We start from the raw sequence: 27504 nt of genomic DNA on the forward strand, positions 1-27504 counted from the left end.
TATCTGATCATTGTATAATCGAAACCCAAGCACAAAAAATTGTAAATCTACAACTGTAAAAAAAATGTGTGTGTTTATAACTTGAAGAACTATTCTCCCTAATATATTTATTCATCCCTATCCCTTTCACTGGACCTGGACCCTACGAAAACAGGATGAGAACGCTATTCGGGTCTCTCAAAGAGGAATCGAAAGAGCTATGCTTGGAATATCACGATTCACTCAAATGAGAGATAGAATCCAGAGTTCTGATCTTCGTCAACGCTCAAGAATCAGGGACGCTGTCTCATTTGCCAAGACATCAAAAATCAGATGGGCTGGACACATAATGAGGTTTACAAACAACCGCTGGACTAGAGCCACGGGACATCAAAAGATCACGTGGACGCCCACCTACAAGATGGTCAGACTTCTTCGTCAAGACCCTGAATGATCGGTTTGAGGCTCTGCATGTTCCTAGAACGAACAGATACCATTGGGCTACGCTAGCACGCAACCGGGATGAATGGAGACGTTACTGGCACCCGCTCGAGTAAATCGATGAATAACAGGGATTAAGTGATTAAGTGATCCCTTTCACTAATTTTTATTAACCTACATTTTTTAATTAAGAGTCAATTTTTCTATGAAGGCTTGTCCTCACTCAAGTTAGTTAGATAACTCTTAGATGGGCTCCAAAACCATATGTAGTGAGAGAGCCTATATTTTCATCCAGTCTTACAAAAACTCCTTAATTTCCATAGGAATATTGCTCAGTCCATGTCATCTTAAAGAGTCTAACTCTGTTTTCAGGAGTGAACAACAGCTCAGGCCTGATCAGATCAGTCAATTCCCTAACCATAAGGATTGGCTTAAAAATAATTAAGATGCATAAACTAGACCAGAATTCTCCTCAAATTTTTTTCAAAGTACTCAACAGCAATCATTATAGCTCCCAGCTGATTCCAGTGTCATACACTGTCCCCATTTTATTCTTTTAAAATACGAAGTTTCCTAATAAAAAATTAATTGAATCACCACTGCCTAACAAAATAAATGATATCTAAATTCAGCATCCAGAATAGTCATGGAACATTGTTAATAATGATATTTGTTGAATGAAAGAAAAAATAGCCAAGGTCATCATAATCTATATTGTTCTATTTTAGCATCATTTTCTTCCACTGTATACATAATAAATTATGTTATTATACTTTAAATTTTTAGACATTTTTATGATTTGAAATTTTTTGATACAATAATATTAAATTTAACATACATTTTCTTCACTCTTCTCCAATTTACATTTGACTTCATCTCCTTTCTGTTTTAATTCTTCTCTCACAGATTCCAGTTCATTCCTTAAGGGAAATAAAAGGGTAACAACAACAAAAAGCGTATTTTATTTTTAATTCCCTTTCTAAAAATGTTAATGGACTAAAAAGCGTACATCTATGCCTACATCTAAAGGAATTACTTTACTTTGAAACTTCTAGGTTTCAGTGTCATATTTTTCATTAATTTTTTCTACAAAGATAGTTAATATTTAAGTCAAGAATTCACTTCACTATTATGCATGGAAGCTTGTCAGTAACAGTACTGTAAGACATAGTGTCAAAAGTTATTTTTCTTTAAGTGTCTGTCACAGAGACAGGCTGGTGGGTGGGAGGCCAACAAGGGTATTGTTGGAGGAAAGTGGTGAAAGGATAGGCATTGAAACATCCAATCATGAATGACTTTGTAATCTGTGGTAACTAAATACAAATTTTGTATAAAAGAATCCACTTTACTGTCATCTTGTTAGTCATAGAATGGTCTTCAGTCTAAAATATTTTATACAAATAAACTAGGGATAGTTCATACAACTTACTGCAATGAAGAAGCATAGGAATGAGATATTTGCATATATATTTACAGAGCATTTCTGGAAGCAAGAAACAGTGATGACTGAGCAAAGTAAATGTAAAACAGTAGAGGAAAAGGGTAGCAGGAAGAAGGAAAAAAAATTATATTCCTGCCAAAAAAGCTGACTTGTCCTTCAAATTTTGTACCCTGCACATATATTTTTCAAAATGTTTATATTACAAATATGTCTGTTGCACATGAAAAGAACTGCTTTGTCTGCAATGGATAACTTAACTACTTGTATTTGCAGTAGCCCCATATTACCACTGGGTGTAACTTTGTCTGCAATGGATAACTTAACTACTTGTATTTGCAGTAGCCCCATATTACCACTGGGTGTAACTATATTCATAGAAAAGAATTTCAATCACATGAAAACTAACCTCAAAACTGAATTTAGGGTATTACTCTTCAACTGAGTATTAATATTTTAATTGATGTGGTATTTATTTTCCTAAATTTATTTTTTAGGGTTTTATAATTCAATACAGTACTTAGATGTACAAAAAGAGAGCAAATAATTTGAATTTTTTTAAACCAAAAGTAGCCTCTCCCAAAAATACTCCCAAACTGGGGGAAGGGAGAGAAGGAAGGAAGGGAGGAAGGAAGGGAAGGAGGGAGAAAGGAAAGGAAGGAAGAAAGAAGGAGTGAGGAAGGAGGAAGGAAGGAAAGAAGGGAGTGAGGAAAAACATAAAAAAGCAAACAGAATTATAATAAAAGATGACTTCTAGATATGGAAATAACTAACAGCTATATGTCAAGCATTGTACTCGGTACTTCTGTTCTACTACTTCATACAGTTCTCAAACACTCCTACAAGGAAAGTATGTAATCTAAAACAGATTTCAAGTCACTTAATTCAGGTCCATTTTATTTATTTCTCTGTGTTTTTGTTTGGTTTGCTTGTTTCGGAGAACCACACCCAGAAGTGCTAAGGAAGCAGCTTCTTCCAGTCATTCTGGGGCGACGATGTGGTGCAAGGGATCAAATTTGGGGCTTCCATCTGCATGTGCTCCAGCTCTCTGAGTTATCTCCTAAGTCTCTTCAAATTACTTTTTAAAAATAAATTTGAAAATCCCTCATGGCAGCTTGGTCTGCAGGAGCCAGTCTCAGTACTCAGTACTGTGAGGTTGTTTGGGCAGGTAGTAGTGCTGGGGTTCCAAGATCACACTAGGCAGTGCTGGGTTAGGAGTAAGAAGGCATAAGATAGCAAAATTGAATTCAAGAATTCCTGAACACAAAGCATGGACTCCAGTCCTTTGAGCTATTTTCCTAGTCTCTAAATTTTACATTTTTAGCAGTAGTTTTTTTCATTTTTCACCTTACACTTGCTAGCATAAATTTGGTCTAAGTTATGACAAAATAGTAAAATGGATACACTAGAATTCTTTGCTAGACAAAAATAGCTAATTCTGGCTGGGGCTGTGGTTCAGTGACTTCTTCATATAATCTCACAAATACAAAGTTCCTGCCTTATATTTTTGAAATTAGAAATTCAGTATCTGGTACCACCCCACATCATCAACTATCATCCCAGAATCCCAAATGTTGCAACCAAATCACACAGTAACTGTGTGTGACATCACACCTCAGCAGGCCAACTCAGCAGTCTTACCTTAACTGTATTTCTGTTTCTTCCAGATTTTCTATTTGTTTCAACATTCTTTCTTCCTGTTTTTTGCTATCCTAAAGAAATAAAGTAATTTTTCAATTAAATATTTAAAATCCTTTATCTTTAGTTGTTGGCATAAAATTCATTCAGTTATATACTGAAAGCCTCAGTTTCCCCTTTACAGCTACAGAGAGCAACTCTATTTTAGTTGTCACCATCCAACAATCTGACATTACCGTAATTTCCTGGGGCTCTCCTTAACACAGGGAATCCAGTTTAGCAAAACCATAACCCCAGACCTTGGCTCACAGGAAGCAAAGTGAAAATGGTCCAGATCTAGCAAATAGTCAAATAAATAACCTAAATGGTCTATTCCCCTACCAGCCTAAGGGGGAATACAAAAGGCTAATCTTACTTAGTATCATAGAAAACCCTAACGAGCAGACACCATTGGGCTACACTAGCAGGTGACAGGGAAAAATGGAGATGTTACTGGTGCCCTTTCGAGCAAATCGATGAGTAACAGGATGTAAAGTGATCAAGTGATAAAGTGATCAAGAAAACCCTAAATTAACACCACCGCTGTATCTGAAACAAAAGAGAATCCTCTGAAACTTTGCATAACAATAAGAAATACAAAGAGTCAATTTTCCTTTAAAAACAGCCATTTAAATCAAGCCTAATTTACGACCAGGGATAAAAGAGATAGTACAGCCAGCATGGACTCCTCAGCATCCCATGTGGCTCCCTGAGCACTACTTGCAGTGAATCCTAAGTGTAGAGCCAGGAGTAAACCCTGAACATTGCTGGGTGTGCCACCTTCCTAAATATTTATTAAGTAAATTAAGCCTAATTTAGTAAACTACACTAAATTCCACCCCTTTAAAGACCAACCCTACACAAGGAGCTTAACTCAACTTAGTATTATGTTCAATTCTTCAAGTTAAGTGATTTTCTTTCTCTTCTGCTTTTCAATAAACTTTTCTATTTCCAAATATCTTTATTACTCAATATTTTGAGAAATGAAGGTATTTAGATTGCTGAAAATATTGAAGAAACTGGGACTCATTAATCATTAGAAATACACCACTCCTACGCTAACACAAAGCAAGAGAATGGGTTAAAGATGCATAGTCAAATACTTATTTTCCAGATTTACTTAAATTAGTATTCCAACAATCTCTATATAGCAGTTATTAAAAACAAGTCTTGCTTGCTGTTCCCCAGTGATACTTTTGAGACTTATTAATTTTGTTCAAGGGATGCTTTTCTATACATTATTTATTACTGCCTGAACTTGTAACTTGTTTGTTTGTTTGTTTGGGGGTGGGGTAGTGAAGTGGGATTTGAGCCAGACCTAGTGGTACTCAGGGCTTACTTCTGTTTCTGAGCTCAGAAATTATTCCTGGTGTGACTTAGGGAACCATGAGATGCCAGGGACTATACCATGCAATGTACCTCCTACGGTACTATCATTCTGGCCCCAAATTCTCTAATTTTATAGGTAAGAAAGAGAGAACACAACTATTCCCTGAGCCATATAAGAGCCTGAGCATACCTGGTACAACTCTTGGATGCCCCTGAGAACCCTCCAAGGTGGCCTGATACTCAGCAATGCAGGGACCAAGACGCACCAAAGATGTCACTGGTACTTGCTTTTACAACTTACATTAATATCCTTTTGCTGTTTCTTGAGTTCTGTAGTCATTTCATTTGTTTTTTGTGCTAGTTCTTTGTTCTCCACTGAAAGTTTGTTCCAGATTGCAGTTAATTCAGTATTCTTAAGCCTATGAATTTAAAAAAATTCCAAAATAATTATGCCATTATATGATGTAGATTTTAATTCAAAAATCTTAGAGAAAAGGGTTAAAGGACTGGAGTATAAAGACAGTAAGACTGGCCATTAATAATTTCTGAAGTCAGGTGATAGGTTTAAAGTGGTCAATAGACTGATCACTATTTTGTCATGTTTTAAATTTTTCTGTAATAAGATTTGTAAGGTGTGATATTTTCTGTGTATTCCTCATACACCACTCCCTTACACTTTTACACCAATTATTTTATTCACATAATTTTTTCTCTAAGATTACTAGAAATTTCTTTAAGAGTATGATGATTTCATTAAAAGAGTATGACATAAACTACTTTAATTGAAGTATTTCATTAATAAAACTAGGATTAACATTTATACATAACACATACAAGACTTGCACTTACAAAGTCTCAAATGTACTTCTTTATAAGAAATTATTGTTGGGGCTAGAGTGAGAGCTCAGCGGGTAGGGCATTTGCCTTGCATGCAGCTGACCCTGGTTCGATTCCCAGCATCCCATATGATCTGCCGAGCATCGCCAGAAGTAATTCCTGACTGCATGAGCCAGGAGTAACCCCTGTGCATCACTGGGTGTGACCCAAAAAAATGTTGTTCTTAGCCAGAATCAATTTTAAATGAAGGAACCAGAGTGTATGGCTCAACGGACTGGTTTCAGATGCACCTACAAATATTTCCTACTTACTGGCACTGGAAATTCATTAGAGTAGATGAGGTTTTTTATTAAATGATGATAGTTGATATATTCCATTCTGGAATCTCTTGTAACCCAACTCTGACTGTCTTTATTCCTCTCCTTTATTTTTAGCCTTTATTCTCTCTCCTTCTCTCAAAAGAAGCCCACACTTTCCTTAGAAACAGTATCCTTCCCCAACAGAACTATCTTCCTTCAGAAAAACAAGATTGAAGGTTCAGGGAGATAGCTTGTAGGTCTGGAGGGAAAACCTTGTAGGCATGAAACCCTGAATTCAGTTCTTATCACTATTTACCTGTCTGCCCAGCACCACTGGAGGTGGAAATAAAAGGAAAGATAAAAACCATATGATCATATCAATCGATGCAGAGCAGGCATTTGACAAAATCCAGCAACCATTTAGGATAAAAACTCTCAACAAAATGGGAGTCAAAGGAACTTTCCTCAAAGCTGTCTACCACAAGTCTACAGTAAGCATTATTCTCAATGGAGAAAAAGGTAAGAGCCTTCCCTCTCATATTGGAACAAGACAAGACTGCCCACTCTTACTACTTCTATTCAATATAGTACTGGAAGTACTTGCCACAGCAGTTAGGCAATAAAAAGATTTCAAGGGCATTCAGATAGGAAAGAAAGAGGTCAAGCTATCACTATTTGCAGATGACATGATACTATACTTAGAAAACCCTAAGGACTCTACAAAAAAGCTCCTAGAAACAACAAATTTGTATAGTAAAGTGGCAGATTACAAAACCAATACCCAAAAGTCTATGGCTTTTCTGTATAAAAACAATTAAAGAGAACAAAGAGTAAAAAAACAAACAATCCCATTCACAACAGTGCCTCAGAAAATCAGCTTAACTAAAAAGGTGATGGACCTGTACAAATAAAACTACAAAACACTACTTCAATAAGTAAAAGAAGACAGTAGGAAATGGAGACACATTCCCTGCTCATGGATCGGGAGGACTAACACTGCAAAATGGCAATACTCCCAAAAGCATTATATGATTCAATGAAGTCCCTATAAGGATACCCATGACATTTTTCAAAGAAGACAAAACACTCCTAAAATTTATATGGAGAAATAAACGTCCATGAATAGCTAAAGCAATCCTTGGGCAAAAGAAGGTGGTGACATCACCTTCCCAACTTCAAACTGTATTACAAAGCAGTAGTAATTAAAATAAAGCGGTATTAGAATAGAAACAGACCCACAGGCCAATGGAGCAGAGTTAAGTATCTGACTCAGACTCTCAAGTACATGATCATTTAATCTTTTTTTAAATTTTATTGAATCACCATGAGATAGTTATAAGCTTTCATATTTGGGTTACAATCACACAATGATCAAACACCCATCCCTCCACCAGTGCACATTCCCCACCACCAATATTCCTGGTATACCCCCTTTTCCCACCCTCCTGCCTCCATGGCATACATGATTCCCCATAATCTCTCTCTACTTTGGGGCATTATGGTTTGCAGTACAGACCTTGAGAGGTTATCATGTTTGGTCCTTTATCTACTTTCTGCACACATCTCCCATCCCGACCGATTCCTCCATCCATCTTTTTCTTAGTGATCCCTTCTCTATTCCAGCTGCCTTCTCCCCTTTGCTCATGAGGCAGGCTTTCAGCTATGGAGCAATCTATCTGTCCCATGTATCTACTGTCCTTAGGTGTCATCCTCATGTTATGTTGTTTTATACTCCACAAATGAGTACAGTTCTTCTATGTCTGTCCCTCTATGACTCATTTCACTTAGCATGATACTCTCCATGTCTATCCATTTATAAACAAAGTTCATGACTTCATCTCTCCTGACAGCTGCATAGTATTCCATTGTGTAGACGTACCAAAGTTTCTTTAACCACTCATCTGTTCTAGGGCACTTGGGTTGTTTCCAGATTTTGGCTATTGTGAACAGTGCTGCAAGATCATTTAATCTTTCATAAAGCAGGAAGAAATGTGAAGTGAAGTAATTAAAGCCTCTTCAACAAGTGATACTGGGAAAACTGGACAGCTACATGCAACACACGAACTCAGAGAGTTTTGTCTAACGCCAAGAACAAAAGTCAGGTCAAAATGAATTAAAGACCTCAATGTCAAACATGAATCCATAAGGTACATAGAGAAAAAATGCAGGCAGAACACTCCATGATATTGAGTAAAGGTATCTTTAAAGATGAAAATACCACTGACCAAGCAAGTGGAAACAAATATAAAAAAATGGAACTACACTAAATTAAGAAGCTTCTGCATCTCAAAAAATACAGTGACCAAAATACAGAGAACCCATGGAATGGTAAAAATTATCTACCCAACATCCATCAGATAGGGACTTAATATCCAGGATATACAAGACACTGTAGATCTTTGCAAGAAAAAAACCTCCAACCCCATCAAAAAATGAGGAGAATAAATGAAAAACTTCCTCAGAAAATACAATGGACAAAAGGCACATGAAAAAATGCTCTACCTAGCTAATCATCAGGGAGATGCAAATCAAAACAAAATGAGATATCATCTTTCACCACAGAAACTGGCACACATCAAAAAGAACAATAACCATGAGTGCTAGCGCGGATGTGGGGAGAAAGGGACTCTCTTTCACTGTTGGTGGGAATGCTGATTGGTCCAGCCTTTGGGGAAAACAATACATACATTCCTCCAAAAACTAGAAATTGAGCTCCCAGTAATATCACTTCTGGGAATATATCCCGGGAATGCAAAAAAACACATTAGGAATGACTTTTGCACCTGTATGTTCATAATGGCCAGAATCTGGAAACAACCCGGGTACCTGAGAACAGACAACTGGTTAAAGAAACTTTGGTACATCTACACAATGAAATATTATGCAGCTGTTAGAAAAGATGAAGAAGAGAGTACCATGCTAAGTGAAATTAGTCAGAAAGAGAGGGACAGACATAGAATGACTGCACTCATTTATAGAATATAAAATAACAATATGAGATTAACACCTAAGAACAATAGAGGAAAGGGCCAGGGAGATCGCTCTGTGGTTTGGAAGTCTGACTTATGTGCTGAGAGAAAAGGCAGTTGGGATCGAGAAGAGATCACTAATTCAATGATTGTTTTAGGGATCACTCGGGATGGGAGATGTGTGCTAAAAGTAGACAAAGGAACAAACGTGATGGCTTCTCAGTATCTGTATTGCAAACCATAACGCCCAGAAGTAGAGAAAGAGTAAGAAGGAAAGTGCCTGCCACAGAGGCAGGGGGTGGGATGGGGTGGGACTGGCAAGAGGGATACTGGAACACTGGTGGTGGAAAATGAACACTATTGGAGGGATGAGTGTTTGATCACTGTATGACTGAAATCCAATCATGAAAACTTTGTAACTGTATCTCACTGTGCTTCGATAAAAAAATTTTAAAAACTATTTTGATTTACTAAAAAATAATAGTATACATAATCAGTCCATTCATTGAAAGAAATTTTGGCCAACCGATTAATTTTATCCGAAGTCTCTAAAGAAGTACTATTGACAAGATACCACAAAAATCAGAAGCTAAAAGGGAAAGGACAGATGCTAAGAAAATTACTTCTAATTTTTATCTAGAGCTAAAAAAGCACCAAAGTGGAGGAAAAGTTCTCATTGGCTATGGCAGTTTTCTCTGAATAATAACAATATTTCTTATCTTTTTAAAAACTTGCTAAGTCATTTTTTCAATTAAGTGTATATTTTTATTTGAACAACATCAAAAATTTGTATTCTGATACTTCATCAATATGAGCCTATGAAATATTTTAGTAAAACAATCAAAATAACTAGTTATAACTGCAAATTATTACTTTTATGAGGAAAAACAGGAACCCACTCATCTTCTCAACTTAATACTTAACTCTTTATGCCAATATATGTGTTTTCTTAAGTAAATAAATTGACATATGTTGCTACTTAATTAAAAATAAAGTTCGATTTTAAGTCTATTGAAATAGGTACTGGACCTAACACATTAAAATCATTATCAAAAATCTTAGTAAATTGGTGGAGGGAAGGGTGTTTGATCATTGTGTGATCGTAACCCAAACATGAAAGCTTGTAACTATATCACGGTGATTCAATAAACTTAAAAAAAATCTTAGTAATTGAATATATATGCCTTTATAAATAGTAAGATCACATACTTCTCTTTTTCAAGCTCAGTTTTCAGTTCTTTAACTTGTTTTGAATAATGCTGTTCACTTGTCTCAAGAGCAGTTAATTTTATTTCCAAATCATGTACTTTTTTCTAGAAAGTAAATGTTATAAAAATACTTTTATATATCTCGTATTTTACAAATCCACATCACTCAGTTAGTCATATACTTAGCAAAATCTTGGTGGAAATACGTCAAAAATGTTAAGTGTCAATGCCATGTAATTTTAAAATAATAAGCAATTATAAATACAATATAAGTAAATTCCACCACTTTAAATTCCAATGTTTCAAGTGGTAAAATTATATTTGTACATGAGAAAATATTTTACAGTTTATTCCTATTAAAATATTATTATGAAGGGGTTAGAGCGATAGCACAGTGGGTAGGGCATTTGCCTTGCAGGCAGCCGACCCAGGTTCAATTCCCAGCATCCCATATGGTCCCCTGAGTACCACCAGGGATAATTCCTGAGTGCAGAGCCAGGAGTGACTCCTGTGCATCGCCAGTGTGATCCAAAAAAGCAAAAAAAATTAAAAAATTAAAAAATAAAAATAAAATATTATTCTGAAGATTTATTAAATAATGGATGTCTTAAAAAGTTGTTCTATTACAAAAAATTAATATGTTATACTGTTATGGACCAAAAACACACTCCGAACATAGTGACATCTAAATATTTAACATGAGCACTACAAAAAGGATTCTGAACTCAGAATAAAAAGCTAATATGCAAGACACCCCAAAATGGTACTTATAAACAATAAGATTAATCATACTATTAATATCTTAAATGTCAATTTCTTCTCCCATGTTACAATATGGAGATAGTCTACATATATTTTAAACCAAGTGTTAGCATATTGAAGAAGAACAGGAAGACATACTTACATACTTTTTAAGTTGCTCAGCATATTTTTTGCAGTGCTGAGGATTGAACTCAGTTTCACACATAAAAAAAAAGTGCTTTACCGCTGAGCTACAACTCCAGCCCTACATATACTTTATAAGAAATTTTGTGAAGAATTCTTTCCCAGATCTAATAAGAACAGTGTATTTTGTAAATTTTTATTCAACTAAAGATATATTTGAAAGAAAAATATATTTTTGTTAAACAAACCTCTCTGGTTTGGAGAAGAGCATTTAGTTCTTGTTCTGTTTCTTTTAGGTCTTCAGCAATCTTCTCAAATTGTTGCTTTTCATCTAAAAGCTTTTGGTTTTCTGCCTATTTTAGAACATTAATAACATTATTAATGACTGGATCATCTACCAATCCTAATTATCCTTTTACTGCACTAAAATGTTTTCCTGTAACTTCTAGCCATGGTCATTGTTCTGCTTTTCAAAATCACATCAAAGTCCAATTCCTCTTGCACATTCATTCATTCATTCATTCATCATCCTGTTATTCGTCAATTGCCTCGAGCAGGCCCCAGTAACGTCTCTTTCATCCTAGCCCTGAGATTATATTCAAGGCTCTTTAGGAGAATGAGACCCATCATTATTACTGGTATTTGGCATATTTGGTACGCCACGGGGAGTTTGCCAGACTCTGCCCTGCGGGCAGGCTACATTCGATAGTCTGCAAGTTTGTCCAAAGTAGAATTGAGATAATAAGATGTCATAAAATGATGTCCTGATAAGATGTCGCGTGGCCGCAAATGCGGCCGTGCGGTTCCGGGAGCTGGATTTTATAGTCTCTGAGTCTTGGCCGCTGATGGGATTACACGGCGCCAGGGGGCCAGGTGGTGGGTGTGACCCCCGCCTACTGGAATTTGGAGGATCTGGGTGGAGGATGCTCAACTCCAATTTGAGTAGGCTTGCACATAATAGCTGAAAATATTTTTAAATAAACTTATTGAATTACCATGAATTATAAATAGCACAGCGGTAGGGCGTTTGCCTTGCACACAGCCAACATGGCCAACCCGAGTTCGATTCCTCCGCCCCTCTCGGAGAGCCTGGCAAGCTACCGAGAGTATCTTGCCCGCACGGCAGAGCCTGGCAAGCTACCCGTGATGTATTCGATATGCCAAACACAGTAACAACAAAGTCTCCAATGGAGACGTTACTGGGCCCGCTCGAGCAAATCGATGATCAACGGGAGGGCCTTTACCTTTACCTTTACAAAGTTACTCATAACTGAGTTTCAGGGGTACAATGTTCGGGCAGCAATCCCTTCACTAGTGTCCATTTCCCCAAAAAAATGGCCCTAGTTTCCCTCCCACTCCCCAGCCTGCCTCTCTGGAGGACACTTTTATTCTCCTTTTTTGGTTCTGTAGTTGACAATACTGTTTCTTGATAGGGTATCATGCATATCACTTTACCTCCTTTCAGAACTCAGTCCTCGCCCAGAGTGACCACATCCTTCTATCACTGCCATAGTGGTCCCTTTCCTGTCTTATCCTCTCCTCCACCCACCATGGCAATCTTCCTACTAAGGACTTGTCCTCCAGACCTGCATTTCTATGGTCTTTGGGTATTAGATATTCCCCTATTATGTTCTTTGTATCCTGCAAATGAGTACAATCATTCTGTGCCTGTCCCTCTCCCTCTGACTAATTTCATGCAGTATGAATACTCTCCAGATCCATCCAGGTAGCAGTAAACTTCCTGACCTCATCTACTTTAACATCCTCAAGGTATTTCACTGTGTATATTCATCCAGTCATCTGTTCTTGGGCACAGGGTTTGGCTACTGTGAATAGCGCTGCAGTGAACATGGAAGAGCAGAGGTCTTATCTGCATTATGTTCTGGAGCAATTCCACAGCTGCCAGGATAGAATTGCTGGGTCATATAGAAGCTAAATTCCTAGTGTTTTAAGTAATGTCCATATAGTCTTCACAAAAGACTAGAGCAGTTGACATTCCCAGCAGCAGGGAATTTTTTTCCCCTGCTTCCACACCAACACTGGTTATCCTTTGTGATGACTGCCAGTCTCTTTGGCATGAAGCAATTGCTCATTCTTGTTTTGATCTGCATTTCCCTGATGGTTAGTGATACAGGGCTGGAGAGATAATACAGCAGGTAAGGCCTTGCATGCAGTTAACCAGAGTAGCACTACCAGGAGTGACTTTTAAGTGCAAAGCCAGGAGTAACCCCTGAGCACTGCCAGGTATGGCCCCAAAACAAACAAAAATATTTGTTTCATTCTAAAAGGTTTATTAAACATGATTTTACCTGACTTAAGTTTCATAAATAACTAATGTTTTGTGCAATAGTCACCTTTCTCGAAATTTCAGTTTTATATCTCTAAGGTATCAAAGAAACACCAAATTTATATTTCAGCTACATAACATGCATATTTTATCTTACTTGAATGTCCTGTAAGCCTATGTTCAAATAATACAAACATCCTCACCAATCATCAAATAAGACTGTGACTAAAAATTTAATGTAATTTGTAATGATGTAGTTGAAAAAACTAATTTAAAGCATCTATAGTGTAAGAGTCTAAGTTAGTATGTGTTAATAATTAGAAAATTTGGCACATACTGATAATAAATTATACACTTACCAACACTGTTTTCAGTTCTTCAAATTCTATTTCTTTGATATTCTTAAGCTTAACCATCTCTTCTGAAATAAGAAAAATAATATAAATGTGTTAAAAAACTAAAGAATAGTAGTGAAAAAGAAATGAAAGTAAATACCAGTGAAAGAAAAAACAAGTGATAGATTCATACAACTAGAGAACTTAAAGAACAGAGGAAGTCCAAATACTTAACTATGCAAAACAATAATAAATTGTTTTATAATATTAATAGTAATATTAATGGTCCTGTAAAGTTAATTCCTCAATAAAATGAGCCTACTTCTTCATTAAGCAATCAGTGGATGTATATAAAGTATTTTTTATATAAAGTATTTTTAGAATGAGAATATTCAGGATATATCTTTACCTTCAATTCAACTTTTCTAAACATGCCCTTAGTCTTCAGTTATAAAAAATGGGTTCAGCACACATATGCTGCCCGAGCCCTTGTGTGCTTGCGCCCACATGGCCGAGCACATGTGGTGCCCAAGCACATGTGGTGCCCGAGCACATGTGTCACCTGCATCTCCCCTCTTGAGATGTGTACTTTCATGCTTTCCTGTCTAATGCTGGTATGTGTGTAGAGGCTCTATCCGCCCTTGGAGAAGCCTGTGTTCTCTCTTGAATACATTACTCTCTCTCTCACTCTCTCCCCCTCCACACTTTAAAAATCCTCCAAATAAAATCTGTTTATTTAAAAAAAATGGATTCACTTTTTCAAATTAACCCTAGCCATTACATACTTAACTTCAATATTCCTACTTTCTCTTTTGTTGAGGGGATGGAGCTATTCCAAGCAGTGCTCAGGAGGTCCAGGAACCCCTCCAGTGAATCTCAGCCAAAGAGGCCAGCAGTTTAACACAAGAGCCCCAAAACACAGTGCTGCTTGAGCCCTGCAGCCCCAGGGACTGCCCAAGTCACCCTAGCAGTGCTTGAGGGCTCCAGGAATGTACCTGGTGATGTTCGGAAGACCATACAGTGCAGGGGGTCAAACTGGGGTCTGACACAAGCAAGGCAAGAATCTTAACCCCTATACTCTTTCTCCTGCCCCTGCGCCTGGCTGTCCTTGCCGGGGCTCCTTGGAGGGGAGCTGGTTGAGTTTTCCTCCCCACCCCGACCAGGGCTCCAGCAGCCGAAGACCTCCAAAACCAGCCACCACCATGCTGAGACCACTCTCCGCACACATGAAGGTACTGGCAGAGGGACAAAGCCACGCGGGTTCCGGGGCTGAGATCTCCAAGCCTACTCGGATTGGGGTTGAGCATCCTCCACCCAGATCCTCCAAATTCCAGTAGGCGGGGGTCACACCCTCCAACTGGCCCCCTGGCGCCATGTAATCCCATCAACGGCCAAGATTCAGAGACTATAAAACCCAACTCCCGGAAGCGCGCAGCCGCATTAGCAGACACAGGACATCTTATCATCTCATTCCTACTTTAGACAAACTGGCAGGCTACCGAATGTAACCTGCCCACACGGCAGAGTCTGGCAAACTCCCCGTGGCGTACCCAATATGCCAAATACCAGTAACAGTGAAGGGTCTCTTTCTCCTAACTCTGAAAGAGCCTTGAATATGGCACTTCCTAAAAAAAACTCAGGGCTAGGATGAAGAGACGTTACTGGGGCCTGCTCGAGGCAATCGACGAATAACAGGATGGTTGTGATTGTGATTAATTGTGATTAAAAAATTTATCTGACAATTCTGGTCTTTCAGACTGTCAAATTTGTTTTTCAGATTTCTATTATCTAACACATTTCTTAGCCCCATAAAAAAAACCAACATTTTTCTCCATGTTACTAAGAAACTGTGCTATCAAAGATGAACATTAATCAGTGTATGATACAATTCTCAGCCCACATCATTGTGGAGTTTTGGAGCTTTTTTTTACAATTAACATCTCTATTTTTCTTTTATTTGCAAAATCTTGCATCATTTGGACTTTTCCTACTCCTGGTTGCTTTCTTTGCTAATAACTTACTTTCTTGACACCCCCAAATAATGCTTCCTTTGCCATACTTTCAAGAACTGAACATTAGGCTAGTGGAATTTCTTTTTTTTTTTTTTTTGCAGCAAGGTGCCTTATGCAGCTGTACTCAGGGCTTATTCTTGGCTCTGTGCTCAGGGATCATTCCAGGTACTGCTCAGGGGAACATATGGAGTGCTGATGATCGAACTTGGTTAGTCATAGGCAAGGCAAGTGCCTAAACATCTCTGGCCCTAAGCTAATAAATTTTTTTAAACTTTCTCCAAGTCCATTAGGGATCAGAGAGAGAGAGTAGTGTGAGTTAGACACTTTCCATGCTTATGGCCAACCTGGGTTCCATTATCAGTACCTCATATTGTCTCTGTAGATCCTGCCAGGAGTAATCTCTGAGCATAGAGCCATGCATAAGACCTAAGTAGAACCAGATATGGCCCCAAAACCAAGATATACAAATATACTCCCAGTTTTTATTCTTTCTTACAATTTTAAATCACCTATGAAATACCCAAGTGAAGCCTACTTGTCACCTAAAATTTGAATTTATCGAAACAGTCTTGTGATTGTTATGAATTAGAAATTATGAGAATATAATAAATAATTTTCCAGACTGTGTACATTGAAACAATATCCCCACAATTGCCCATAGTGTTTAACAAAAATTAACAAAATATGAAATACCAATAATCTAAAAGAAAGATCTGTCATATGAAAAGCATACTTAACTACAAGGTTTCATTATAAATAAAAATAGTTATTTAAAACACAAGGATTAGTTTAAGAGAATGCTATGAGCATGTATCCATATACTGTTCCCCCTTAAGCCCTAAGTCTTTTTAGAAAGATATAAAAGGAACCCAAAAATATCAGTTAGGAAGAGTACATGCTTCACATTTATGAGGTGCTGGTATGAAAGTGTGAGTAACTGAATAAAGAAATATATACATACGCAAAAAACTCCAAGGAAAAAAGAATACAGCAAACAAATGCAGGCATTTTGCTAAGTGTACTATGTTCCAAAAGGGTATTATATCTATGAAATAAATTATGTAAAATGTTTAGAAATTTTAAATATGATATTGAGGTTTTTAGAATAGCAAACAAGACCAAAAAACTACTTCTGAAAAGTCCCTAAAAATTTTTTAAAACAAGGGTAGATTTAAAATTTCCAAAATCTATCTATGATGATTTAGTGAGTGATAGAACAGTAAAATTAACAGAGCATGAATTTGGTTCAGCGGCATAAAATGCATGCCTTACACACAGAGACCTGGATTCAACCCGCAGAATAGCAAAAAAAGAAAAAACAGAAGAAATAAGAAAAAGTTCCAATTTAAAGACAGATTTTTTTTAAAGTTCTCATATTAATGAGCTCCCTAAAAAAGTTAAGAAATTCTCTTAAGAAGAAAAGTGCGGGCCGGAGCAATAGTACAGTGGGTAGGGCATTTGCCTTGCACGTGCTGACCCTAGGCATTCCATATGGTCCCCCAAGCACCACTAGGAGTAATTCCTGAGTGCAGAGCCAGGAGTAATCCCTGAGCGCAGAGCCAGGAGTAATCCCTGCTGGGTGTGACCCAAAAAGAAAAAAAAAAAAGAAGAAAAGTGCTTTCCACAGAGGTAGGCGAGAGGGAAACAGGGACCACTGGTGGTGGGAAACATACATTGATGAAGGTAAGGTGTTAAAACACTGTATGATTGAAACCCAATCATGAACAACTTTGTAACTGTGAATATTACTGTGATTCAAGTGTGTACCTCAGGCTGCCTCTGATTTCTCCAACTTCTGCTTTACCCTTATTATCAGCAATCCCCACCAACCACCATATTTATCTGCCATTACATAAATTATCCCTCCCCACCCCACGCAGAGCCCCAGCAGCTGAAGACCTCTGGAACCAGCCACAGTCATGCTTAAGACCACTCTCCACATGCTTGGATGAGCCTCATGCATGAAGGAACCAGTAGAGAAACCCAGGTGTGCGGGACCCAGGGCTGAGATCTCCAAGGCTGCTCGGATCAGGACTGGGCCTCCTCCACCCAGATCCTCCATCTTCTAGCAGCTAGATGTTACACCCACCAACTGCCCGAGCGCCACATAATCCCATCAACGGCCAAGACACAGAGACTATAAAACCAAGTCCCAGAATCATGCGGCCGCATTTGTGGCCACCTGACTTCTTATTGTCTAGTTCTCGCTCTCAGAGAACCCAGCAGGCTACCGAGAGTGTCCTGCCCACACAACAGAGTCTGGCAAGTTCCCCGTGGTGTATTTGATATGGCAAAACCCAGTAACAATGATGGGTCTCATTCCCCTGACGCTGAAAGAGCCTCCAATATGGCACTTGCTAAAATCTCAGGGCTAGGACGAATGGAGATGTTACTGGTGCCTGCTCAAGGAAATCAATTAACAACGAGATGACAGTGATACAGTGATACATAAATTATCATAATTACTTAAAATCATAAATCAGGCTCACTCTTCAAGACCATGTTCTTCCTTAAAAATATATCACGGGGCTGGAGCAATAGCACAGTGGGTAGGGGTTTGCCTTGCACACGGCCAACCCGGGTTTGATTCCCAGCATCCCATATGGTCCCCTGAGCACTGCCAGGAGTAATTCCTGAGTGCAGAGCCAGGATTCCTGTGCATTGCCAGGTGTGACCAAAGAAAACAAAACAAAACAACAAAAAAAAAACCTCACTTACTTGTCTCTAATAGCTTTGTGCCCTCTCTCTGTAGAACCCCATGTTCTCTCTGAACACATACTTCCTCTCTTCTTCCATCATGTTTTTCTAAATAAGTTTCATTCAGTAAAAATTACCTCGTTTAAAAAAATTAAAAATAAAACCATAAACCAGGAGGTAGAGAGATATTACAGTAGACAGGGTACTTGTCCTGCATGCAGCCTACCTGGGTACAACCCCAGGCGCCCTGCATGGTCCCTCTGAGCACCACCAGTTGTGATCCTTGAGCACAGAGAAAGAAGTAAGCCCTGAACACTACCAGGTGTGGCACCAAAACTAAAACCAAAAAAGTAAAATCACAAAAATATAAAAATAAACCATGTCATGTCATTCCTCAACTTAAACATTTTCAATATTTTTGTTGTTGTTGTTGTTGTTTTTTTTTTTTTTTTTTTTTTTTTTTTTTGCTATTAGACTGAAACCAAAATTCTTTTCCTTGGTCTATCTGATTTGGTCCCTTCTATCCTTATTCACTGAATTCCCCTTTCCATATAATTTCTTAGATTCGGTCACAAATCTTTCAGTTACTTATCAGCCAAGTTATTTGCACCTCAGAAGATTTCTACATGCTTTTTCTTCTTACTAAAAGCATTCTCTAATTCATACACTTAACCAAACTCTCACCCACTTTTTCAATTTCAACTGAAGAAAATCCCTGATCACAAAATCTAAATTGGACTTTATTATTATCTTACACTGTATTGTTTTTATTTCACTATCACTATCACCTCGTTCTTCATTGATTTACTCCAGGTGGGAGCCAGTAACATCTCCATTCATCCCTGTCATGTGCTAGTGTGGCCCGATGGCATAGTGAGGGCTATTTCAAGATCAGGGGAATGAGGACCATCATTGTTACTGTTTTGGCATATCGAGTAGGCCACAGGTAGCTTGCCAGAATCTGCTGTGTGGGTGGGACACTCTCAGTAGCTTGCCAGGCTCTCCGAGAGGGATGGAGGCTTTTGGGGAAGCCTCTAATCACCTTTACAGATGTTCCTCATCAGGCATATATGCGGGCAGGATACTCTAGGAGCCTACCAGGTTCTCTGAGAGTGAAAACTAGAAAATAAGAGGTCTTCCGGGAGCTTGGTTTTATAGTCTCTGGATCTTAGTTGTTGATGGGGTTACACGGCAGTAGGTGGGTAATAACTGACTAGCTACTGGAAGATGGGGAATCTGTGTGGAGGAGGACCAGTCCCGATCCAAGCAGGCTTGGAGATCTCAGCCCCAGATTCCGCACACCTGGGTTCCTCTGCCAGTTCCTTCATGCATGAGGCTCATCCAAATGTGTGGAGAGTGGTCTCAGTATGGCTGTAGCTGGGTCCCGAAGGTCTTCAGCTGCCATTTTTATTTATTTCATAAAATTTAACCCAGTTCATAAATAAATATTTATTAGGTTGTTTTGTTTTTAGGCCACACTCATCAGTGCTCTGGGCTTACTCCTGGCACTGAGCTCAGGGACCAACAATTCCTGATGAGGCTCAGGGAATCACATTGGGTTCCAGGAACTAAATACAGTTCTGCTGTGTGCCAAGCAAATGCTCTATCCTCTGTACTAGATCTCCAGTCCCCTATTTATTAGCTTCATGCATGCCCAAGATGGTAAATCTCATGAGAACAAATAATATCCTTTATGTTTTTATTTATCTGTACAAAATTTAATAATTAATAAACATTGATGTTTAAATTCAACAGTGAAATAATCTTGCAATCTAAAAGCAGCAGTTGAAAATATGAGGAGGAGAATGTTACATAAATTGAAAGCAAATAGGGTATGTATAAGGAAAGAATTTACAGAAGTAAATTTGGTTGGAGCAATATTACATTAAGCTTAAAATAAAAAACAGAAGCAAAGCAAACTGCATGAAGCAAAGACTAATGAAAAGTTGTTTGGCATTTATGACTTATGCTATTATTTAACATACTTGTTATATACTATCTCAGTCCTTAAGTGAGCAATGAAAAAGAGTTGGTTATTTGAAATTTGTCAATGAGATGTTTCTTTTATTTACAAGATAAATGGGCAGCATTGTATTTTTTGTTTGGTTCTGTTTTGGTTTGGGGAGGGGGACCCAGAAATACTTCAGGCTTATTCCTAACTCTGCACTCAGGAATTACTCCTGGCAGTGCTCAGGGGACCATATGTGATGCCAGTAATGAACCTGAGTCAGCCACATGCAAGCTAAGTGCCTTATCCACTGTACTATCTTTCCAGATCCAGGCGGATGAGTAGTTTTAAAGTAACACTCTAAAGAAGTCTTCTAGAGAAATAGCAAAAAAAAAAAGCTGGCAAGCAAGTCTCCCAACTAAATAACAGTCAGAAATTAAATATACAGAAAAAGCAGTACCCACACAATAAATTCTGGTTTTCTGGGGAGGATAGAGGGTGTTTGTTTTGGTTCAGCTTTCTGCTTGGTTGGGACTACACAGAACTATGCTCAGGGGTGACTCTTCGCAGCACTTAAGAGACCATATGTTTTACCAGGGATAAAATTTAGATCTTTTATTTTATGATAATAAGGATATAATTGAACGGATCATGTAAAAAGAAGTGAGAATTAAAATTATTTAAGGTAATATTGCCTTTTTAGGAATGGATGAGCACTGCCTGAGCACTATCAGGCAGTGCTCATCCATTTTGTAGCTCAAAATCTAAAATAAAGTTTAAGCAAACATCCTAAAAATGGAATATTACTTTTAATAATTTTAATTATAACATTATTCAAAGCTTCTTGGGTACTCTGGTGGTGATAACTGTATATACCAAAATCATAGTCAATACCACTGTCAATTGATTTCCTTAAATATTAAACATTAAAGTATTCAAAATTCAAAGTAAAATGTACAGAGATATTTTAGAAAACACCAATAAATTCATGAACTATTTTAACTTATAAAAATAATTATCTTATGGGGTACAGTGCCACCAGCAGGTCAATCTGTACCTGTGAGGCGAGTACATCAGCAACCTGATGGTGCCTTCAGACTTTCAGATACCCCAAAATTGCTGCTGTGCTTCTGGCCAGACCTCAACAACTTGGGGCCAATTTACTAAGAAAGTAAACGGCCAAAAATTAGGTATGTGGGAGACGCACCCACAAACCACCTCCGACTCAGCTATATAATTGGAGGCAATTATATAGCTATCTGGTTCCTGATCAAACTGCTTAAAGGCCATGATCCCAGAGACTCAGAGACAAATCTCGGAACCCAGCAGCTTTTGGCAGAGATGCGTCCAGTCCCTGCAATGGGTTACCAGCACTGGACCACCCCAGGAGGGAAAGGGTGCTGTCCCTCTGCCTGCTCCCCTTTGGAGGTTCAGTGGCCACCATCTTCCAGAGACCATTGGGCAGTCAGGTTTGGGCCCACAATGATGAGACACACAGGGCCTCATGGGATGGGGGTGGAGCCGGCACTTTCCTCCCTGCCCCAACAAGACCTCAAGTCACCACCCACGAATGGCCTCTCTGGCTCCTGATCAGCTGCTTAACAGACATGATCCCAGAGAGTCAGAAACAAATCTCAGAATCCAGCAGCTTTTGGCAGAGATGCATCCTGTCCCCGCAATGGGTTACCAGCGCCAGACCACCCCAGGGGAAAAGGGTGCTGTCCCTTCACCTGCTCCCCCTTGGTGGCTCAGTGGCCGCCATCCCCCAGAGGCCATTGGACAGTCAGATTTGGGCCCACAGTGACAAGACTCAAGGGGCCTCACGGGATGGTGGTGGAAACAGCCCTTTCCACCCCGCCCCAATGAGACCCCAAATCACCTCCCACAAGCGGCCTCTCTGGCTCCTGATCAAGCTACTTAATAGCCATGAACCCAGAGACTCAGAAACAAATCTTGGAATCCAGCAGCTTTTGGCAAAAATGCATCCAGTCCTCGCAGTAGGCTACCAGTGCTGGAACACCCCAGGTGGGAACAGGTTTTGTGCCTTGGCCTCTTCCCCCTGGCGACTCCATGGCTGCCATCCTCCAGAGGCCTTTGGACAGTTAGGTTTGGGCTCACAGTGATGAGACACATGGGACCTCACGAGATGGGGGTGGTGCCAGTCCTTTCCTCCGCGCCCCAACGAGACCCCGAGTCGCCTCCCACAAATGGCCTCTCTGGCTCCTGATCAAGCTGCTAAACGGCCATGACCCCAGAGACTCAGGAACAAATCTCGGAATCCAGCAGGTTTTGACAGAAATCCTCCAGGTTTAAATGTTAAAATTTCCATAATCAGCAATAGAAAACAAATGTTGCCTTTTTGGCAGATCTGAGTGTTGGAGTAAAATCCCAAATAATAATGGTGGGTCTGGTGTCGAAATATTTAATGTAATCAAAGTAGAGAGAAAGTAATGTGGAAATAATCTGCCCCACAGGTGGGGGGAGGGTGTGGGATGGGGGTATATAGGGGGTTTTGGTGGTGGAGAATGGGCACTGGTGGAGATGGGTCTTTCATCATTGTATGACCGAGACTTAAACCCAAAAGCTTTGTAACTGCTCTCACGGTGATTCAATAAATAAATGTATAAAAAAGAAAAAATTATTATCTTTGGGCTAGGGATATAGCTCAGTGAAAAAGTATGTGTCTTGCATGTGTGCGACCGTGGGTTCAATTTCTGACAAAAATACAAAGTATTTTTTTTTTCACTAAAATTGCAAAAAAGCTGGAGTGATAGCACAGCAGGTAGGGTGTTTGCCTTGCATGCAGCCAACATGGCCGAGCCGAGTTCGATTCCTCTACCCCTCTCAGAGAGCCCAGCAAGCTACCGAGAGTATCTCACCCACACAGCAAAGCCTGGCAAGCTACCCGTAATGTATTCAATATGCCAAACACAGTAACAACAAAGTCTCACAACAGAGACATTACTGGGCCCACTCGAGAAAATCGATGAACAATGGGAGGACAGTGACAGTGAAAAAATTGCAAGAAAGTTAATCTTTATAATTCTTTATGATCTTTAAATCTTTATACTTTATAATTTCTTTAATAATTATAATTTAATTTATAATTAACTCAAAAATTTATCTTTTCATCTCTATAGGGCTGGAGCGATAGCACAGCAGGTAGGGCACTTGCCTTGCATGCAGCCGACCCAGGGTGACCCCGGTTCAATTCCTCCTCCCCTCTCGGAGAGCCTGGCAAGCTACCAAGAGTATTGCACCTGCACGGCAAAGCCTGGCAAGCTAACCATGACGTATTCAATATGCCAAAAACAGTAACAAGTCTCACAATGGAGACATTACTGGTTCCCGCTTGAGCAAATTGATGAACAATGGGAGGACAGTGCTACAGTTCAGTGCTAATCTTTATAATCCTTTATAATAGTTTAATCATTATCATTTTAACCACAAAGACTATGGTTACCACAGTTACACTGGTTATTCTGTTTAATCTTACCCAGTTCATCTGATTTCTTCTGAAGCTCCACGGTAAGTATTTTCAATTGATCTTCACTTTTTTCCAATCTTGGAGTATAAATTAGAAAATAATTTAGTCAGAATCTAATAAATAAAACTGACGCAATTTAGTAACAATAAATCCGAGTAAAATTATTTGTTAAACAATTTCTGAGTAACTGCTCTGTGCTACATAATTTACTATTTCGAATACATAGCTGTATATTGATTATATCATCTACAAAACTGAGGACATTGAAACATATAATATTTAAGGTCACTTACAATTTTAAAGTTTAAAAATCACCTGAAAAGATGAATCAAGAATACATAAGATTAGCTAAGTCAAGAAAGCTAGCTTTCTTTACTATGTGTAATCAAATGAGAAAGCAAACTGCTAGATTCAGTCACAACTTCAGAGAAGCTTGTTTCTCTTTCACCTACCAGATTACACTAATCTGACTGCTAATGGGACAAGAATTAGCAAGGCTTTAGAACTCAAGACAAATCATCATTTAGATATATACAAATAGTAAAGGTAAAAAAGGCCCTCCCGTTGATCGTCGATTTGCTCGAGCAGGCCCAGTAACGTCTCCATTGGAGACTTTGTTGTTACTGTGTTTGGCATATCGAATACTCTCGGTAGCTTGCCGGGCTCTCCGAGAGGGGCGGAGGAATCGAACTCAGGTCGGCCATGTTGGCCGCTTGTAAGGCGAATACCCTACCGCTGTGCTATCGCTCCAGCCCTTACAACTATATATAAATACATAAAGTACATAAAAGTATATATAAAATACACAAATAGTGTATTTTATATATAAAATACACAAATAGTGTATTTTATATATACTTCATCAGCAATAGTAAATTAGTTCATTAGTAAAAATGTCTGAGCATATACTTTGTATCAGGTAAGTTTTTTACTTTTATAAACAGAAAGACTTCAGACCCTACCAAGTAAAACGTTCCCAGAACCTAGAAGTTATTTCTATGAAGCTAATAATAATTCATAATTAATGTCATATCACTGCATGGGTATTTCTGAGCTGAAAATTACCCTGAGATCATCTATCTTTTCCTAGGATAGCCAACTACTAAAGTAGAATACTTTTCGGTTTTTGTTTTGGGACCACACACCAGTACCCCAGATGCCCCGAGTGATCTCTGAGCAAAGAGCCAGGAGTAAGTCCTCACTCGGGGCAGGATAGGTGGCAGATGGGGTGCCGGGGACCAAACCTGAGTCAGACTCATGTAAGCAAGCAGCTTTCCTGCTGTACTCTCTACCGCTTCGGCCCCTTAAGTTGAAACTTTTAAAATGTATTTTCATTTTAAACCTTATAGAAAACAATTTTTCACAAGCCTGACTCATTTATTTCTTAAATTTTATTTTAAGCACCATCAGGTTTGTAAAAGTTAATGTTAAAGTTTCATGCATAAAACATTCCAAACCATACCCTTTCTAAAGTGTCTGCTTCCCTCAACCACTGTCCCAGAGTCTCCCTCCACATTCTCTCCCCTCCCCTAGAGTAAGCTTCCTACTGATGGGTTTGTGGGAGAACTGGAAGTCTCTTGAAAATGAATGGATGTAAAGGAAGCACTTCACTTGCACACAGTTGACCCAGATTCAATTTCAGGCACCACAAAGGAGCCCGTGAAAGAGCTAGGAGAAAGCCCTGAGCACAGCCACGTGTGATGAATCACTATCCCCCAAATATATAAATATACATTTTAAGGGAAAAAATTGACCAAAAATGGAATTGAGTATTAGGAGGATATTTTTATTAAGCTAAATAAGAAGTACTTTTACCTTTTCTGTTCTGTTGTCAATAATTCTTTCACATTGCAGATAGTTGTTTTAAGTTCAGCAACCACAAATGAATGAGTAACTTTAGCTTTATTAAATTCATCCATTTGAGTTTCTTTTTCTCCAGTGAGTTGAGATATTTTTGTTGTTGCTATCTGCAAATCTTCCTCTAAAGTCTTCTGAGCACTCTAAATGAAATAAAGTATAAAACAAAATATGTGATCCAAGGGTCTTTTGCTTTTTAAACAAAATTGCAACTGTCCCTCATGTCTTTCTTATTCTCTAACCTGCTCTTCCCCACCCAACTCTTGTTAGTCCACAAATTCACCTACTACTCTTATTTCAATTACTATTCCTTAATGGCCACCTAAACCCCATCCTCTCCAGGTCAACCAGCCCACTATTTTTGCATGACATTCTGTGATTAGTGTAACCTAATTATGCCCTTTATACTTCTTTTTAATTCAGCACTATTAACTAAAATAATATATTTCAGACTGAGATTTTATCTTCTCCACAAGAAGCTTCTTCGTAATTGCACATAGTATTAGCACTGTAGCACTGTCCTCCCATTGTTCATTAATTTGCTTGAGCGGGCACCAGTAACGTCTATTGTGAGACTTGTTGTTACTATTTTTAACATATCGAATACGTCATGGGTAGCTTGCCAGGCTTTGCCATACGCGATACTCTCAGTAGCTTGCCAGGCTCTCTGAGAGGGGCAGAGGAATCGAACCGGGGTTGCCTGGGTCAGCCGCATGCAAGGCAAACGCCCTATCCACTGTGCTATCACATAGTACTAATATTCAATAAATACCCATTGACTAATAGTGATACTTATCGCAAACTAATCAGTTTATAAATCATACCACACTTCTTTGCAAAGACATTTTAATATCTTCTAATTCTGATGTCAAATGATCCTGCTTCTCATTTGATTCTTTTAAGTTTTCATTCTGTAATTCTAAAATACAAAGTTGTAGATAAGTAGCACTTAAAACATATACAAAAACAAATTATGTTTAACAATTACATTCTTCCTTCATCATGTACTCAAAAATGAGAAGGAACTATGCAAATATATATGCAACACTTATCATCAGTATTTACTTACTTTCAACAATATTTTATCTTCTTTGGGAAAGGAAGGTATTTGAGACTACACTTGACTGTGTTCAGAACTTACTCCTTGCTCGGCGTGAGAGATTATCCCTGGAGGGGGTGGGAGTGCCAAGACTAAAAGGCTAAATCTGGGTTAGCCATTTTTTTATTGCTTTTTGGGTCACACCTGACGATGCACAGGGGTTATTCTTGGCTCTGCACTCAGGAGTTACTGCTGGTGGTGCTCAGGGGACCATATGGGATGCTGGGAATCAAACCTGGGTCGGCCGCACGCAAGGCAAACACCCTACCGGCTGTGCTATCTCTCCAGCCCCTGGGTTAGCTATTTTTTAAGGTAAGTGCTATACCCACTGTACTATCTCTCTGATTTCTTAACAGTACCCCCATCAAATTACTAAAAACGTTTTTGGACATTTATATGAAATCACAAAAGACCCCAAAAATAGCCAAAGCAATTCTGAAAGAAGAGAAAAAAAGCAGGCATAATTCTTCCTCACACTAAGATATTTCCAAAGTAATAGTACTTAAAAAAATTCTAGTTTGAAAGGTATTTTAAAGTGAAATTTTCAATTAAATAATATTCAAATAGTACTGGAACAAAAACGAGCATTAAGAACAACAGAATAGAATAAAGGGACCAAGAGTAAATTCAGACACAAATAAGCCTTTGACAAAGAAGACCTTATAATAGAGAAAAGAATGCTTCTTCAGAATGGAAAGTGGAATGTGATGGAGGGCCCAA

The 27504-nt window shown here is 38.6% G+C and overlaps 1 protein-coding gene across 1 annotated transcript in view; it reads right to left on the reverse strand.

Moving 5' to 3' along the window:
• SYCP1 (synaptonemal complex protein 1) overlaps positions 1–27504 on the reverse strand; it is a 152338-nt gene that overhangs the window by 94261 nt on the left and 30573 nt on the right. Inside the window, exons 12-20 of the mRNA XM_056139140.1 lie at positions 26510–26604; positions 25644–25828; positions 23838–23905; positions 13709–13770; positions 11311–11415; positions 10179–10282; positions 5166–5283; positions 3500–3570; positions 1259–1340 (exon numbers count right to left, since the gene is read on the reverse strand). Of these exons, the coding sequence (XP_055995115.1) occupies positions 1259–1340; positions 3500–3570; positions 5166–5283; positions 10179–10282; positions 11311–11415; positions 13709–13770; positions 23838–23905; positions 25644–25828; positions 26510–26604 (890 nt within the window). The remainder of the gene's footprint in view (positions 1–1258; positions 1341–3499; positions 3571–5165; positions 5284–10178; positions 10283–11310; positions 11416–13708; positions 13771–23837; positions 23906–25643; positions 25829–26509; positions 26605–27504) is intronic.

This window comes from Sorex fumeus, unplaced genomic scaffold, assembly GCF_029834395.1.
Source record: "Sorex fumeus unplaced genomic scaffold, SorFum_2.1 ptg000131l, whole genome shotgun sequence".
Taxonomy (NCBI): domain Eukaryota; kingdom Metazoa; phylum Chordata; class Mammalia; order Eulipotyphla; family Soricidae; genus Sorex; species Sorex fumeus.